Raw genomic sequence first — 14,175 nt, 5'->3', positions numbered from 1 at the left:
CTGTGCTGTATATATTGCCTGACCCAGGGTCATGAGCCAGTGTGGTTGCATCATTTGCTCATTCAGTAGCTACACCACTACTGAAAAGATCTGTGTCCAGTTGCTGAGAGTCTGATCTTTTGGTGGCACTTTCTGCATGATCTGCTTCAGCAGTGTCTCGTGTCAGCAAGCTTTGCATGTGTTCAGGGAAAGTTTTTCTGCTTGTCCATTTTTAAACTAACCTTATGTCCCCCTTTTCCTAGTCTTGTTTGAGGGGGCAATGCAATCTTTCTTACTCTCTGCCCTGTCTCTTTTGGCAGACTTGGGGACCAGTTCTACAAAGAAGCAATTGAGCACTGTCGCAGCTACAACTCTCGGCTGTGTGCTGAGCGAAGCGTTCGCCTTCCCTTCCTGGATTCGCAAACTGGGGTAGCTCAAAACAACTGCTACATCTGGATGGAGAAGAGGCACAGGGGACCAGGTTGGTAGCACTGTGTCTGTATGCATGTGCATGTATGGAGGGCTGGCCACGGAGCCCTCATGGGGTTTAATTAATAGGAGCTCAAACCTGCTACAGGCCACACAGAAGAGAAGCTGCCTAAACCTCTGTGCCTGCAGGGGATTTCCTTCGGTAACTGCAGAGAGCTCATCCTAATTATTCTCTCTCTACCCAGAGAAGTGCCTGACATGGTAGTTTCTAAGGCTGCATCATTGTAGCCCTTTTAATGCTATTGATCCCAGTGTGTAGCAGAAGACACAATGCCCTGCTCTAAGCAGAACTGGAATTATCTTCAGGGTGGAGAGATGGAGGTGGAAGTTTCTCAGATGAATGCGGAAAATAAGGAATTATATTGCGAAGGATATAAAGCTGGGGTAAAATATAGGACAAGTTACTTGAATATCAGTTCTGGAGCTGCAGTTTACTCAGGTGCAGAAAGAAGTTGGTATATGTCCTTAAAAAGCTTTGACTAATGGCTGTTCCAAAGCTCAGTGAAGCTCAAGGTAAAAGAGCACTGTTATTTTTTAGACTTCGGTCAGTCTTTCCCTTGTTAGAGTAAATCCATCTGAAATCCTTGTTTGAAATGCAAAGGACTGTTACCAGTTCAAAGACTGGAGATGTTACTTCGACAGAAGTTCTCCTGAACCCCAGTGGGAATTTTGCTAGAGTATGTCTCAGTATCTGACCCACCATTAGCTCAGGGGACAGGTGTTTTGGCAGCATCAAACTGGGTTTCTGGTTTTGGGTTTGTTTTTTTTTCAGTGCAGACCAGAGAATTCAGGCAGGGAGGGGGCTAGGGTGCACAGGCACCAGAAGCACAACATGCACACATGTGCATAAACACATGCCAGTTACTGTAAACCATGCTGAAAAATCCCATAAAACTCCAGATCTGGAATTATGGAAAGGTGCAGCCTGCTCTTACCTCCTCCCCTGGCCAGTTTGCAGGAGGTGAAGTGGGAGGAACACATAGGATATTTCCCTGCTCTCCTGGGAGCAGACTAAGAAACCAATTGCCACCACTGAAGAATGCTTAGCTGAAATTATCCCTCTCTCTTTCCTAGGATATACTCAGGGAAGGATCCTTGCACTGCTCCTGTTCCTAAAATATCCAAAGTAGATTTAGTATTTTCTTGCAGTACTATCAGAAAACTCACTCTGTAGTAAAATGCAGCCACTTCTGGTACAGGAGACAACAGGTGTTTTATCAGTGTTAAAAATACCCTGAGAATGTTTCAGCTGCCAAAACTACTGGGGTAATCTGGGACTGCTGAATGTGGTTTACAAGCTGGGAGTTGTCTGGGGTTCTGGGCTAACCCTTCTTTTGTAGGTTGCTTTATGACCACAGTTGCGTTTTTGTTTCAGCTGAAAATTCCCCATTCCTTAGAGATTATACTTTGGTAAAACTAGCTTTCCTTTTTTTTTTTTTTTTTTTTTTTCTTTTAGCTAATCCGTTTACCTAAAGAATTTCTGTTCTTGTAGCCTCTGGTTATGAGTAAGGTGCTGCTATTTTTATCCTTTGGAACGCAGTCATAAGCAGGTACACATCCACTATATCCACAAGTAATGTTTTGGCAAGAGCATCTGCTACAAAGATGGATGTAGGTAGTGTTGTATGGATCTCATTGGTGTCTCCACAATCACAGAAGACATCACTGTAACAGTCTTATGGCATCACACCAGGACCAAGAGGTCATAACACTTTGCCTTTCTCAGCCACAAGTTCTCTGGACTACCTTGAGCAAATTCACTGTGCACATCTTTCCTCACTTCTGATAGCAAACTCTTTGGCAGGTTACCCTGTAAAAGAGGATCAGTGGCATTCTCTTGCAGGGCTGCAGGGGGTACTAATGGTGGAACATTCTTCACAGAGAGTCTTAAGTGAAACAAGCCTCCTGCATCTGCATCAGCCACCAAATCTGGTGCCTTTGTTATTCTGAATTAGAATAATCAGTGTGAAATGAAGCAGCCCTCCTCCCCCATATTTGCTCTCTTCTTTCTTGATTTTTATTAGCCTGTTTAGTGCTCCCTTGGGTGTCTTTGCATCATCTATTTCTTGTAGTAGTATGGTGGGTCAAAGCATCCCTCCAACAGTTTTAGCATGCCTGTTTTAAGGCTGTACACAATGCACTTATGCCCATACTGGAGGTCTCTGAAAATTCTCTGCCAACCAGCCTGGTTTCTGTCATGTGTGCTGTGTTCACTGCCATTTACTATCCCTAACCTGAAGAACTGTATAAAGACAAATGGCAAAGCTTCAGGACCTCTTTTCACTCACAGAGGGCTTGAAAAACAGAGAGGAGAGTCAGGATCTCAGCATATTAACCTGGTTTCTTGCTGTCGTCTTTGTTAAAGGAGTCAGAAAAATGCATCTCATGATAAACAGTTCAGGGTTAATTTCACACAATACTGCACATAACTCCCTCCTTTTCCCCTCCTCCCCCGGCCTTTCACACGAGCTTTGAGTTATGGCTCTCCTACACTAATGAGATAAACAACATAACTCACTGCAGGTTCTGCTATTTCCTCTATAAGCAAATGGTTGGAACTTTCTCTGGTTGCCCTATAAGGCACCAGAGGGAGAGCCAACCGAGCCAGGACTGAAGACAGTAAGACCTGTATATGCATTATTTCCATATGCACTGCAAGGTCAACTGTGGAGGGGCTAGATTCAAAGTTCAGAATTGATCCTTTCCTTGTTCCTCCTTTGTGTAAACCAAAGATCCACACTTCATGTGAGCCAGCGCAGTGACAGATGGGGATCAGGGTGGAGAACTGAAGGTAGCATTTGATGGGTTTGGATCAAGTGAAGGTGTGGTGTACATTTTAAGTTCATTGGATGGCTGCATATTAATGAACAAGGGTGTTGTGAATAGGAACAGAGAGCTTACCTCAAGGGGTGCAGAGGTGGATGTTGGATCATCCATCTCTTATTGATCTATCTGCTGGCTGGAGTGGGCTGTAGGTCCTCTAGGGAAGAGGCTTTTCGAGCTCTCTCTTTTCAAGGATACCTACTTTGTTTCTTGTTGGGCTTTCAGTCTTTGTTTTTGGCTTTCACTGACCTGGCTGAATCCAGAACTGCTAATCATATAAGAGCACTCAATAATTGAACCCACATTAACAGATACTCCCCCAAAACTGCAGCAGATCCTTGCTCCTGTCCGTCTGGGACAAAAGCTCAAAGCTGTGGTGCTTATTTCATTCAAATGACTCCTCTTTGGAGGCCTGTCCAATGAAGGGCTGATTCTCTGTCCTATTGCTTTGCTCTACTAACTGCCATTGCCATTTCAATGTTGTGAGCAAGTTCTTGCACAGGACCTGCTGTGAGAGGGTGAGGCTTCTTGCCTCCACCTCTTTAATGACTCACATCAGAGCCAGGCACAAACCACCTCATCATAATAGCAATTGTTTGCAGTGGCTAATGTTTGCAAAGTGCCCTGAAGAAGTGTGTCCAAATACTGCAGAAGTGCTAGATATTCACATTTTTATTCACAAACCACTCCCAAGTGCCCCATTCTGAAATGTGTCCTTCTTGGGGTGGGCATAATTCCCAGCAAGCTGTGCAGCAATGAAAGAAAGGTGTGAAAAGCCCCAGTTCAGTAGCACTCTGTGCCCTGGAACAGCCAGGATCTCTGTGAATACTCCATCACTCGGCCATACCCAGGCAGTGTGCTGTAGATGCTCTGTTTATGCACCAAGGCCTTGGAAGTTGGTGGAGAGTGCTGGGATCTGAACTGGCATTCCCAACAGTTGAAATATTTCAAACCAGGAGCTTAGGCTTCACTTGCAGAATTTGATTAGTCCATTCCGTTGAGGTGAATAATTTTGTTGTGATGTTTTGTAGGGTTTTTTTCCCCCCCCAAGTAACAGGATTTTTTTTTTCTTTTTTTTTCTCTTTTCATTAGCCTCATTTGGTTCAGTGAGTCAGTTTAGTTCCCAAGCTGGTATACTGTCCTGGCTGCTTTGGAAGGGATGGCTGAGAACTCAGGCCATCCCGCTGCCCTTGAGCTGTTCTGCTTTACTGGCACCACCTCGATGTTGTCCAGCAGTTCACTATTGGTACAGTGTCAGAGATGGTACCACCACTCCTGTTCTCTCCTATATGGTCTTACCTGTTTTATAAGGGCAATGAGTCTGGAATTGCAATTGCACTCTGTACCCCTTTCAAGACTAACAGCAACAGCAGGAGAATGGAAGAGCCAAAGCAGAACTGGTGGATGGAGGGGGCAGGGGAAGCAGGGGAGACAGTGGCATTCTTCCAACTTTTCTGTGTCTTGCTGGGTATTTCTGTGTGTCGTGAGTATCTGTGGCAGTTGAGGATACTTTGAAGCACTTGGCAGTGTGCTTCTGTGTCCCTAGTAGCAATGCACACACGAAGCCCTGCTGCATTCTGAATACAAGCAAGCAAAGCATAGCTTTAATGTTGGCTAAGGGGTGTCTGCCAGGAGAGCCAGGGCAGCTCAGAAGCCAGAAATGCCAAATATGATTCAATGGAGTAATATAAACATTACTGCTGTATCTCCTCCCTCATTCAGGATGTTAACATGAGGAGGTAATAATCAGAATGAAGAATCTGTCTTCAAACAAAAGTCCAGAATTTAAGCAAAAATACAGAGTCCGAATAGCCAGACCTCATGGATCTTGGTTTGCTCCCACTTGGAAGACACAAATTTCCTGAGTTGCTCTGTGCATCAGGGCCTTATGATTTGCGTGTCGGAACTTCATCTCTTGTCTCCCAAGGGGCCTTCTCTGCCTGTGGAGGAGGCATCACCCCTGCGACCCAGGAGAGTCTGAAATTCTATTTACCCTGAAGAAATCACAAATTATTTATGTGCAGCTCTGGTTTCAGTGAGCTGAGTGAAGTCTATAAGTGAGACCTAGATTCTCTGTAGGCCTGATCCCAAGAGGTGCTGAGGAGCCTCAGGAGCACTGGATGCCTTGAGTGCGTAGTTCTGCCTCACTATTTGCAGGATTGAACCGTCCAACAAGGAGACGCTGGAAGGGCAAGAACAAAGATGTTAGAGACAGTGCTTGTGGTATACAAACTGAAATATGATTACATTTATTTTTTGCCTTTAATCTTCAGGCCTGGCCCCAGGTCAGCTGTACACGTACCCAGCACGTTGCTGGCGCAAAAAGAGGCGTTTGCATCCCCCTGAGGATTCCAGGCTGAAACTGCTGGAAATTAAACCTGGTGAGTATTTGTTTGCCTCTCTCTCTCTCTCCTGTGCTGCAGAGCAGCTGGCATACATGCAAACCTGGCATTTAGACCTTGGACTTTATCTTTGCCCCTCTCCAACCATTTCTCTTTGCATCTGTTGTATCTTACTCGATTTGTTGTAACCATAACCACCCAAACCTCTGCACTCAACTGTCCCTTGCAGAAATGTGTACAACTTGTATTGAATGCAATGGGATCTGAATTTACCTTCCGTAGGGGTGAATCTGGGCCTCTATTAGCAAATTCATAAGGATGTAAAGGATCAATGCATTACTAATTATTGCCTCAGTGTGTTATTAATACAAAATCTCACTCTGGCATCTGCTGCCTAATCTTTGTGAAAAAGACTGCTGTTTGTGTGGAACAGTACACTGATAAGATTTTTTATAATGGGGCTGGGGACCATGGGTGTGACCAGATTATAAACAGCAAATAATAAAAATTAGTGAGCATATGCCACATCTGTATATGTGTGTATACCTGTATGTGTACTGTAGTCCATTCTTCTTTCATTCTTCTTGTCCTTGGTACGCTTCCCCCACAATTAAACTATATGAAGTGATGAGTCTGGATGCTGAATGAGTGACTGTAAAGTAGCTGCTTGCTGTCTTTGGGGGTCAGCTTTTATGAGAAAGAGGTAACACACGTACTCACAGCTGTATGTGGTTTTTCAGAGGCGAGACACTGCCAGTATAAAAAGTACAGGAGAAAACCCCCAAATGTAAATTAAGAATATTAAAAAAACCTGTTTGACAGAAGAAGGTGTCTGGGAACTGAGTTATGCTCAGCAGTACTGATGACTTTGCTTCTATGCAGTAGTTGGTGAAGAGACAGGAAGGGGCAATAGAGACAATTTCAAAACCCAGTAAAATCAGTGGCAAAATTCATGTTGATTTTGGCAGAAACAGTTTTTGAAGGTTCCCTACCTTCAATACAGGAGAAGTCAGCAGGCAGTTGGACAAGAAGAAGAAATGCCTGTAACCACTCAGTTGGAGTTCAAACCAAGGGCAAAATCTCAGCCAGCAAATAGAACGAGACATCACAGCAGAGCCAGTCAGAAAGAACTGGTTACAATGATGGAAATGAGACTGGACTCTAGGAAGAGGTTGATGCTGGCCCATAGAAATGTTTGCCTCAGACTTTGTGATGATGCAAACACGGCTGTGCCTTGGTAATTTAGTAAGGTAAAGCAGTGGTGGAGTTTGACTCTTCTTTGTTTGCATTATGCTTCTTTGCTGTACTCACTGAATGCCAAATTAGTGCATCCTACATGCCACAGGGCATGAAAGGCAATTACCACAAAGTTATCAGATAAAGAGACCTCAGCATGTCTGTCTCTGTGTTGTTTTCCCTGCTATAAACATCTCTTCTGCATCTCAGGAGTGCTACTTCTGTTGCATTGCCAGTGGCAGCCAAATAAGGCAATTTATATTGCTCTGCCATTTAAATCTATTTTCCAACAAATTTCTATCTAGTGATTAACTTTCCTTATCAGTTACATCACAAAATAATTTCACTCCGTCTGTGCATATCCAGAATAGACTCGCTAGCCAAAAATGGGATTTTTCCCATCTCCGATTTAAAAATATAAAACCTGTGGAAAACATTGGATCTCCATCTAAAGGTAGCTTTTGAAAATTTGAGAAAAAGATAGTGTAATTTATTTTCAACATGGGCAGAAGAAATACCGTACATTTTGGAGGGGGATGCTGTGGTAAAGCCTGATGCTGAACCTAGGAAGCTACCTTATGGTCACCTCTTTGTTCCTCACTTAAACACTAGATGACTGTGTGGGGCAGGCAAAGATGTGGCAGTTTAAGATCCCTTAAGAAGCACACAGATGACAACTGTAGGACACCTAAACTAAATTTGGAAGAAATCTAATCTAAATATTCCATACCTTCCCTCTACCTAGGGCTTGGACACCCTAGTCACGGCTTACGGCTGTTCTCAGCAGCTAGAGAGTGCTTGTGCTGGGTTACTATGCGAGTAGCTGATTTTTATATAGGAGGCTGTTGTGTTGGTTGTATGTTATATAACATATGCAAGCAATGCAATTCTACAACATCAAATTAGGGCTAAACTTTAGTTTTGTTATGTTCTACGTTTCTTAACTGTTTAGAAGTACTTCTAGTAAGACTGCCACTGTAACAAACACAGAAGGGGATCTTAGCTCCCAAAGTTGCCAATCCAGCAGCCAGTGGGATCAGCACCAAGGGGTGTGAATACTTGCTTGGACTGCACCTGGGTTTTTGGAGGGGCTTACTGTAGCGATAAGCTGTATCCAGAAGTTCAAGACTTCTACATAATTCAGGAGACACGTAGACCTAGGATTTTTGTTTCGGTAAGTCGTAGCTAGTCAGCAGCTGGTCAGTAAGTTGAATCAAACTATTACCTTGCTAGCAGTTCAAGGTTGTGATAAACCAATTGGTAATAATATAGCATTTATAGTTAAAACCTACTTTTGCAGTGTTGGTACCTTGCAGGTTTAGGTAGTGCATGAGACAGTTAACTGAGTGAGAGTTTCATATTTGGTAATACCAAAACCTCATGAAGAAAATAATCATGCTCCAATAGTCTCCTGTTTTTTGTAAAATGCAAGTGCACTATAATATTTTTCTTGGGGTCAGTTGCTGCTTGCTTCTTAATGGAACATGGTGTTTTTATTGTCCTGGTCTGTTGCTTTTATTTGGTTTCAAGTGGAAGTGTTTGTTTTTAAGAATAGTTGCAGCCAAAGATGTAAAGATCAGAACACTGGAATAGATGTTTCTGATGCAGCCTTTAGATGTCTATTTTCCTCTGCTGCTATACGCAGAGTTACGTGCATAGCTTGGTCTAGTAAAGTTGTTTGATCAAGGGTCTGGCAATGTTCATGTTAATACTATTTCTAAACATCCTCCATCTCATCCAGTAGCCTATCCAATAGATATACGATAGAAATAAAGTCTTGCCAAATCTTACTTACGGTAACTGCTTTGGTGACAATATAGTCAGTATTATTACCAGACCTTTAGGATTTATACTAAGTATTCCTGACATTTACTTTCACACAGGCTGGTCTTCATCTTTCGATGGTACATTCCTATCATCAGAACCAAGTTCAAGTGCAGCCAAGTTTTCAGCATTGTGATGGATATGAGCTGTTATACGAGTCATTATAGTGTAACAGTCAAGAGTCATATGAACGGTGGTATAGATGATTGGAAACAAACCCCCAGTCATGGGCAATATATTGACATGTTGCCAATACTGTGATTTTCTAGGTACAGATTGCTAAAGTTATTAGGTGTTGATACTCTCACAATATTCATGAAATGAGACTTCTGTTCAACCAAGTATGGGCAATCCTGATTCTCTGCAGAAGTGGGCAGTGGTATTTGCACGGCACTTCGGTGTGGAGCAGTGGGAAGGCTGGAAGCAGCCCGTGCTTCCACACTCACTCCTCAGCTGGCAGTTCTCCTCCTGTCCAGGAAAAGAGCAAGAGCAGAGCAGAGCTCCTGTGCATGGGAGGTCTGTGAGTGTGGGATGGGTGAGGGAGCGGGTTGGGCTGGGCTGGGTAGCCTGTTCTTCCAGAGGAATGGGACAAGGAGGAGAATTGCCAACTCTTCTACCACTGCCTGAACTGCAGGGGCCATGAAGGCAAACAGTAGGGTTCCAGCCCTCAGAAATATCGGAGCAGCTGGAAAGGTGAGGGTTAGAAATGGAAGAGAGATCCCCAGTTACACCCAAGGCCCCTTGAAATCTTAATCGCTCCTTGTCCTATATACGTAGTGGTTTTGTGGTACTGGGTGATATGATTCTGTGTTGGGTCAGGTATCAATATTGTGGAAGTGGTATTACCTACAGTAAACCCTGCTGACAGTCAGGTATTACCCAAGCTTTGCAGCTATGCAGATGAGAACAGATAGGGTGCGTACAGCCAAAAACTCTGGTGGAATTTAAACTAGTAGTGTCCTACTTCAGTTTTACAAGATGGCTAAATATAGACGTGTACATACATATACACAGAGCTTTTATTTCACATGCTATGTGAGTGTAACAAATATGACTGGAAAGCTTTTGTCTCAATTCAGTGCTGTCCTTTGGTTTTGGACTGAAAGCCAACAGTGAGGTCTCACAACGGGCAGCCTTCCCACCCGCTTGGAGGGTGTGGAGTAGAGTTTGTGTGTGCTGCTACTCTGGTAAGAACGAGCTGGTGTCCTGTGTTAATGTCTGTCCTGCTACTTATCTCTAGGCAGTCTACTGTTCAGCTGAACTACAGAAATGGCTTTTTTTTTATAACCAGCTGTTGAAGAGGTGAAAGTAAACAAGAGTATTTTTCATTTGCTATGACAAACCATGGTAGAATTGTTTGAGGCAAGTACTGCTAACAGATTTTTAGATGCCACTTAAACAATGCCTGATCTGGTTTTAATCTGACATATGGGATATAGTGTGCTTGTGGATGAATGAACAGAATCCTTACACATAAGCTATTATCTCTTTCAACCATCTCAATTTACCGTGTAGAGATGGTGTCTGATTGTACAAGATACTGTGTTTTTCCTGGGAAGTGGTGAGTGCCCCCAACTCTTGCGGAAGATGCTCAGCATGCCTCTGGAGATCATTGCTCTTTAAGATGGGGCACTTCAGCAAGATAAAGTTAAGATGAAATTAAAAAGCAAAAGATTAGCATTAGTATCATTTGTATGATAGCACCTAGAGACTCAAGCAGCGTGTTAGATCATCATAGGGGTCATTGTGAAGGCTTTTTATACTCCCTGCTATAGTCCTATATATACAAATATATATACACAAACACATAGCTATATCTCACAGAATCTCCTAGATTGGAAAAGACCTGTAAGATCACCTAGTCTGATCATTAAAACCAATGTATACCGATGTATACCAAATACCGATATATAAAACTATACAGTATATTTTTATATATAGTTGTATATATGCATATATAGTGTATATATATGTATGTATATGTAGTATATATTTTACTATATATACATATATATATTTGTATAATCCAAATATACAAAATATAGTACAGGAAATACTTCAATTCCAAAATGGAGAAATGAGCTACAAAGATAATAAACTACTTCTATAAGTGTTTAACAGGAGGTTTGTGGTAGAGCTGGAAATGGAACCCAAGAACACAGAAAGAGCTCAGTTCTCCTGAGTTCCATATTCTTTTTTCTTTCACTGGTTGCTATGTCCAGTGTCACTCAAAGATATTAGAGTCTAAAAATAATTCAAAACACTAATGTCATGAGAATTTCCTTTTATAATTTTTCTCAGATAGGCCAATTAATCTTGACTAGTTTCACTTTCAGTTTCAGCAATTTCTACACAATCACATGTTGATTCTTGTTGAGTACTACAAGACAGCAGTGTCGTTTCACTATAAACACTGTAAGGAAAGTTTTGCTGCCATTTAACATATACGGAAACTTATCTGCGATTAAAGGTTAGGTTTCTATTCTGTTGTCAAACCTGCTGGTGGCTCGTCTTTACAATCCATTAAGACTGTCTTAGGATCAAGACTGGCAGAATAATTCTGGTGCCAAATAAGAGTACTTCTGTAAAATTCAGATGAATTGGATATGATATTCCTGAAGGGGGCTATAATATTAATGTACTGATTGTTCAGACTTCTGACGGGTTTCTACAGATGTGACTTTGCCAAAGATACTTTTGTGTAGAGTGTATTTTAGCTTTTTTAATTGTTCATGACTTTTATAAACATTTGTGGTCATGGAACCTGGATTTGGGGCAGATATGACGTGACAGGTAGCAGACAGGAGCGACTTTTGTTCTCTGATGACTTGGTCTAGATTCCTCATGTAAGATGAAGTTTAATAGCCTGTTATCAACTCTGTGTCTTTTGCTGTCTGGATTCCAAAATCTTGACATTGAAATGGTTTTTTGTTTTTTTTTTTTTTTTAATCTGCTTTTTATTCAAGCCCTTCTGCATTCTTAAGTACTTTAGCTTTTAAAATAACTCTCCTCATATTTTATAATATATTCTTTAGTACTTTAAAATATCACAGATTTTAGGATTTCTGTTTATTTTTTTTTTTCTTTTGACATGACTGATTCCACCTGTGAGGTGTTTAGTTGTGGTAGGATTGGAAATGGGCTCTGCATATGTCTGCTTCTGTAGTCGGCATCTGCAGAAGCCGGCGGTGCTGCGAGGCCAGCAGAGGGAGCAGTGAATAATGTGATTTTTGCAAGGGCAGGGCCTGACTCTGGTTCACGTAAACTGAAGTAAGTCAGGAGTTACCTCTGCAGAAATGAATGGAGCTTTGTGGCTGTAAAACTAGGGGAGGAGAAGGATTGAGCCTGCTCCATGAGTCAACTTTTGGACAGATTTTTCTTCTGTAGCAGGAATAGCCTGTTTTTAAATTATTATTTATTAGAAACAGGATTTGATTTTGGTACATGGTGCCAAAGCAACAGTCCTGTAGTGTATTTAGGTCAAGTGTTAGGCAAATATTAGGCCAAATGTCAAATAACTCAACATCACAGAGTGTGGACTATGGTGACCTTCCTATTTGAAGACGCTGCATGACCCACGTCAAAGAATTTTACTGAGCGATTCCACATGGATCCTGTAGTTTCTGGTTGAGCTAGAGCAGATCTCATTTTCACCTGTTCCCACCAATCTTTATTTTTGGCACCTCATGTAGAAGAAAACAAAAAAAATACTTTTTGTGACAGGAAGGGTGGATAATTTTCAGTTCTCATTTGATGTGTTAGAATGCACATCTGCACACTGACCATGCTGAATCCTGAGGTCGGTCTATCATGTACCTCTATATATGTCATGTTTCTGTAGTACTCTGGAAGAAAACGGAGCTTTGTATTGTGAATCCAAATCTTGGAGCAGGGATGCTGGAAGGTGTTGGGTTTTTGGGCTTTTTATTTATTTATTTTTTTGAGGGCTAGATAGGTAATTTCAATGTGTAAGAAAAAGAAAACATTCATCATGGCTGTAGGAATCCCTAAACATCCCAACTGGTTTTTTCCTGTAATTTCTTTAGCAAATTGTGAACCTCTCATGCGAACGGGGGGGGGAATTTATTTTTTACCAGCTCTGGGTTTTATTCATACCAAGATAAATACTAAATTCTGCTGGGCCTTCTCTTTTGGACTTCTTAACCAGCAAAGTACCTAAGTATTGGCCTAAATTTAAGTAGGTGTTTATTCATCAGCTAAGCCTGCAGCTTACAGATGAGTCCATCAGTGCTACTGAATCAAAACAGTAGGCTCCAATTCTTCACTAATCTTGCCTTCAGATTGTTCACAGCAGGATATGGCACCACAGGCAAGAGCTGCTGCTCTATGGTACTTACACATCTAGCTATGACTCGAGTTAGAAAAGGTGACTTTCTGTTGCCAAGAGAAAACTCATCAGTGTGGGACCTCCTTGTAAATCAGCTTCTTCCTTTTACACAAGTATTAACCAGACTCTATTCCATCTCATCCACCGCCTTTAAATTCTTCCTACAACGGGACATTTGCTGGTCCAAATCTCTGGCCAGATAAAGTTTGCTTTCCTTTTCTTACGTGGCACTAAGAATACCAGAGAGCCTGTCCCTTTCTGCATTCACTGACACTGACACTGAATCATGATGTAGAAGTCCTGCAGTGAAATATCTTTGTCCCAATGCCAGTCTGCAGTAGAGATGCCAACCTCTGCATTTAATGTCCTGCTGCACTGTCACACACTGGCATCGCCTGTGCCCCATACAGGACTACACAGCACCAGGGGGAATGGAATATCTTTTTCTGTCAGCGTCTCAGTGTGTAAAATGGAGGTTCTAAAATGTCGATCTCATTTGTCTATCTCAGAGAAGTGCCTAAAAGATAGTTAATAAATCTTTTTAGAGAGTTTGGAAGGGGCAGGGGAGACCTTTAAATAAAAAGGAATGTATGAATAAAGTGTGCCACTTGCCAAGCCTTCAAAGTGCCAATATTAAACATTTTGGCCATCAACATGAAGCCTTGCGAAACTGGTATGAAAGTGTACCAACTGTGGTGCAAAACCTGGGCTTATGTGTACCAGGATGGTGATGAAAAATGAGTAATTTGTTACACACCCATATAAGCAAAGACACTCACCACAGGTGAATTATTGAGCCAGTTTTCACAAGGTTGGCTGTGCAGTGTAAATATTAGGAAGATATCTCAAGTTTTTCACAGCGTAACTCGTCTTGCTTCATTTTGGCCACAGATGAGCCAGCCTTCTGTACGTCATGGCTGCTGGTACTGGGATAACTTCTCCTTCAAATCATGCACTGTTCTTGCTGGGTATTGTTACGTGTGATAAGCTGCAAATTCTTGGACTAATTCAGCTCAGTAGGTTCAAGGATGTGAGTGAGTATGTATTTTCCCCAAACAGGATTTCCTGATTTTGCAGATATGGAAATAAAACACACTAATTTCTAGAAAAGCAAATAATATTCTATAAATAGTC

The 14,175-nt window shown here is 42.0% G+C and overlaps 1 protein-coding gene across 2 annotated transcripts in view; it reads left to right on the top strand.

Annotated features, from left to right (window-relative positions):
• The first annotated feature begins 306 nt into the window (after positions 1–306).
• The window catches only part of DPF3 (D4, zinc and double PHD fingers, family 3), a 93,484-nt gene continuing 79,615 nt past the window's right edge, over positions 307–14,175 (top strand). For both annotated transcript variants that reach the window (XM_009882250.1, XM_009882258.1), the window contains exons 1-2: positions 307–460; positions 5,565–5,672. In XM_009882250.1, coding sequence (XP_009880552.1) covers positions 436–460; positions 5,565–5,672 — 133 coding nt within the window. In that variant the 5' untranslated portion in view covers positions 307–435. The remainder of the gene's footprint in view (positions 461–5,564; positions 5,673–14,175) is intronic.

The sequence above is a fragment of the Charadrius vociferus genome, unplaced genomic scaffold (assembly GCF_000708025.1).
Source record: "Charadrius vociferus isolate BGI_N301 unplaced genomic scaffold, ASM70802v2 scaffold50, whole genome shotgun sequence".
Lineage (NCBI taxonomy): Eukaryota > Metazoa > Chordata > Aves > Charadriiformes > Charadriidae > Charadrius > Charadrius vociferus.
Note: the sequence above shows the minus strand (reverse complement) of the source record. Positions and strands in the feature narration are given on the sequence as shown.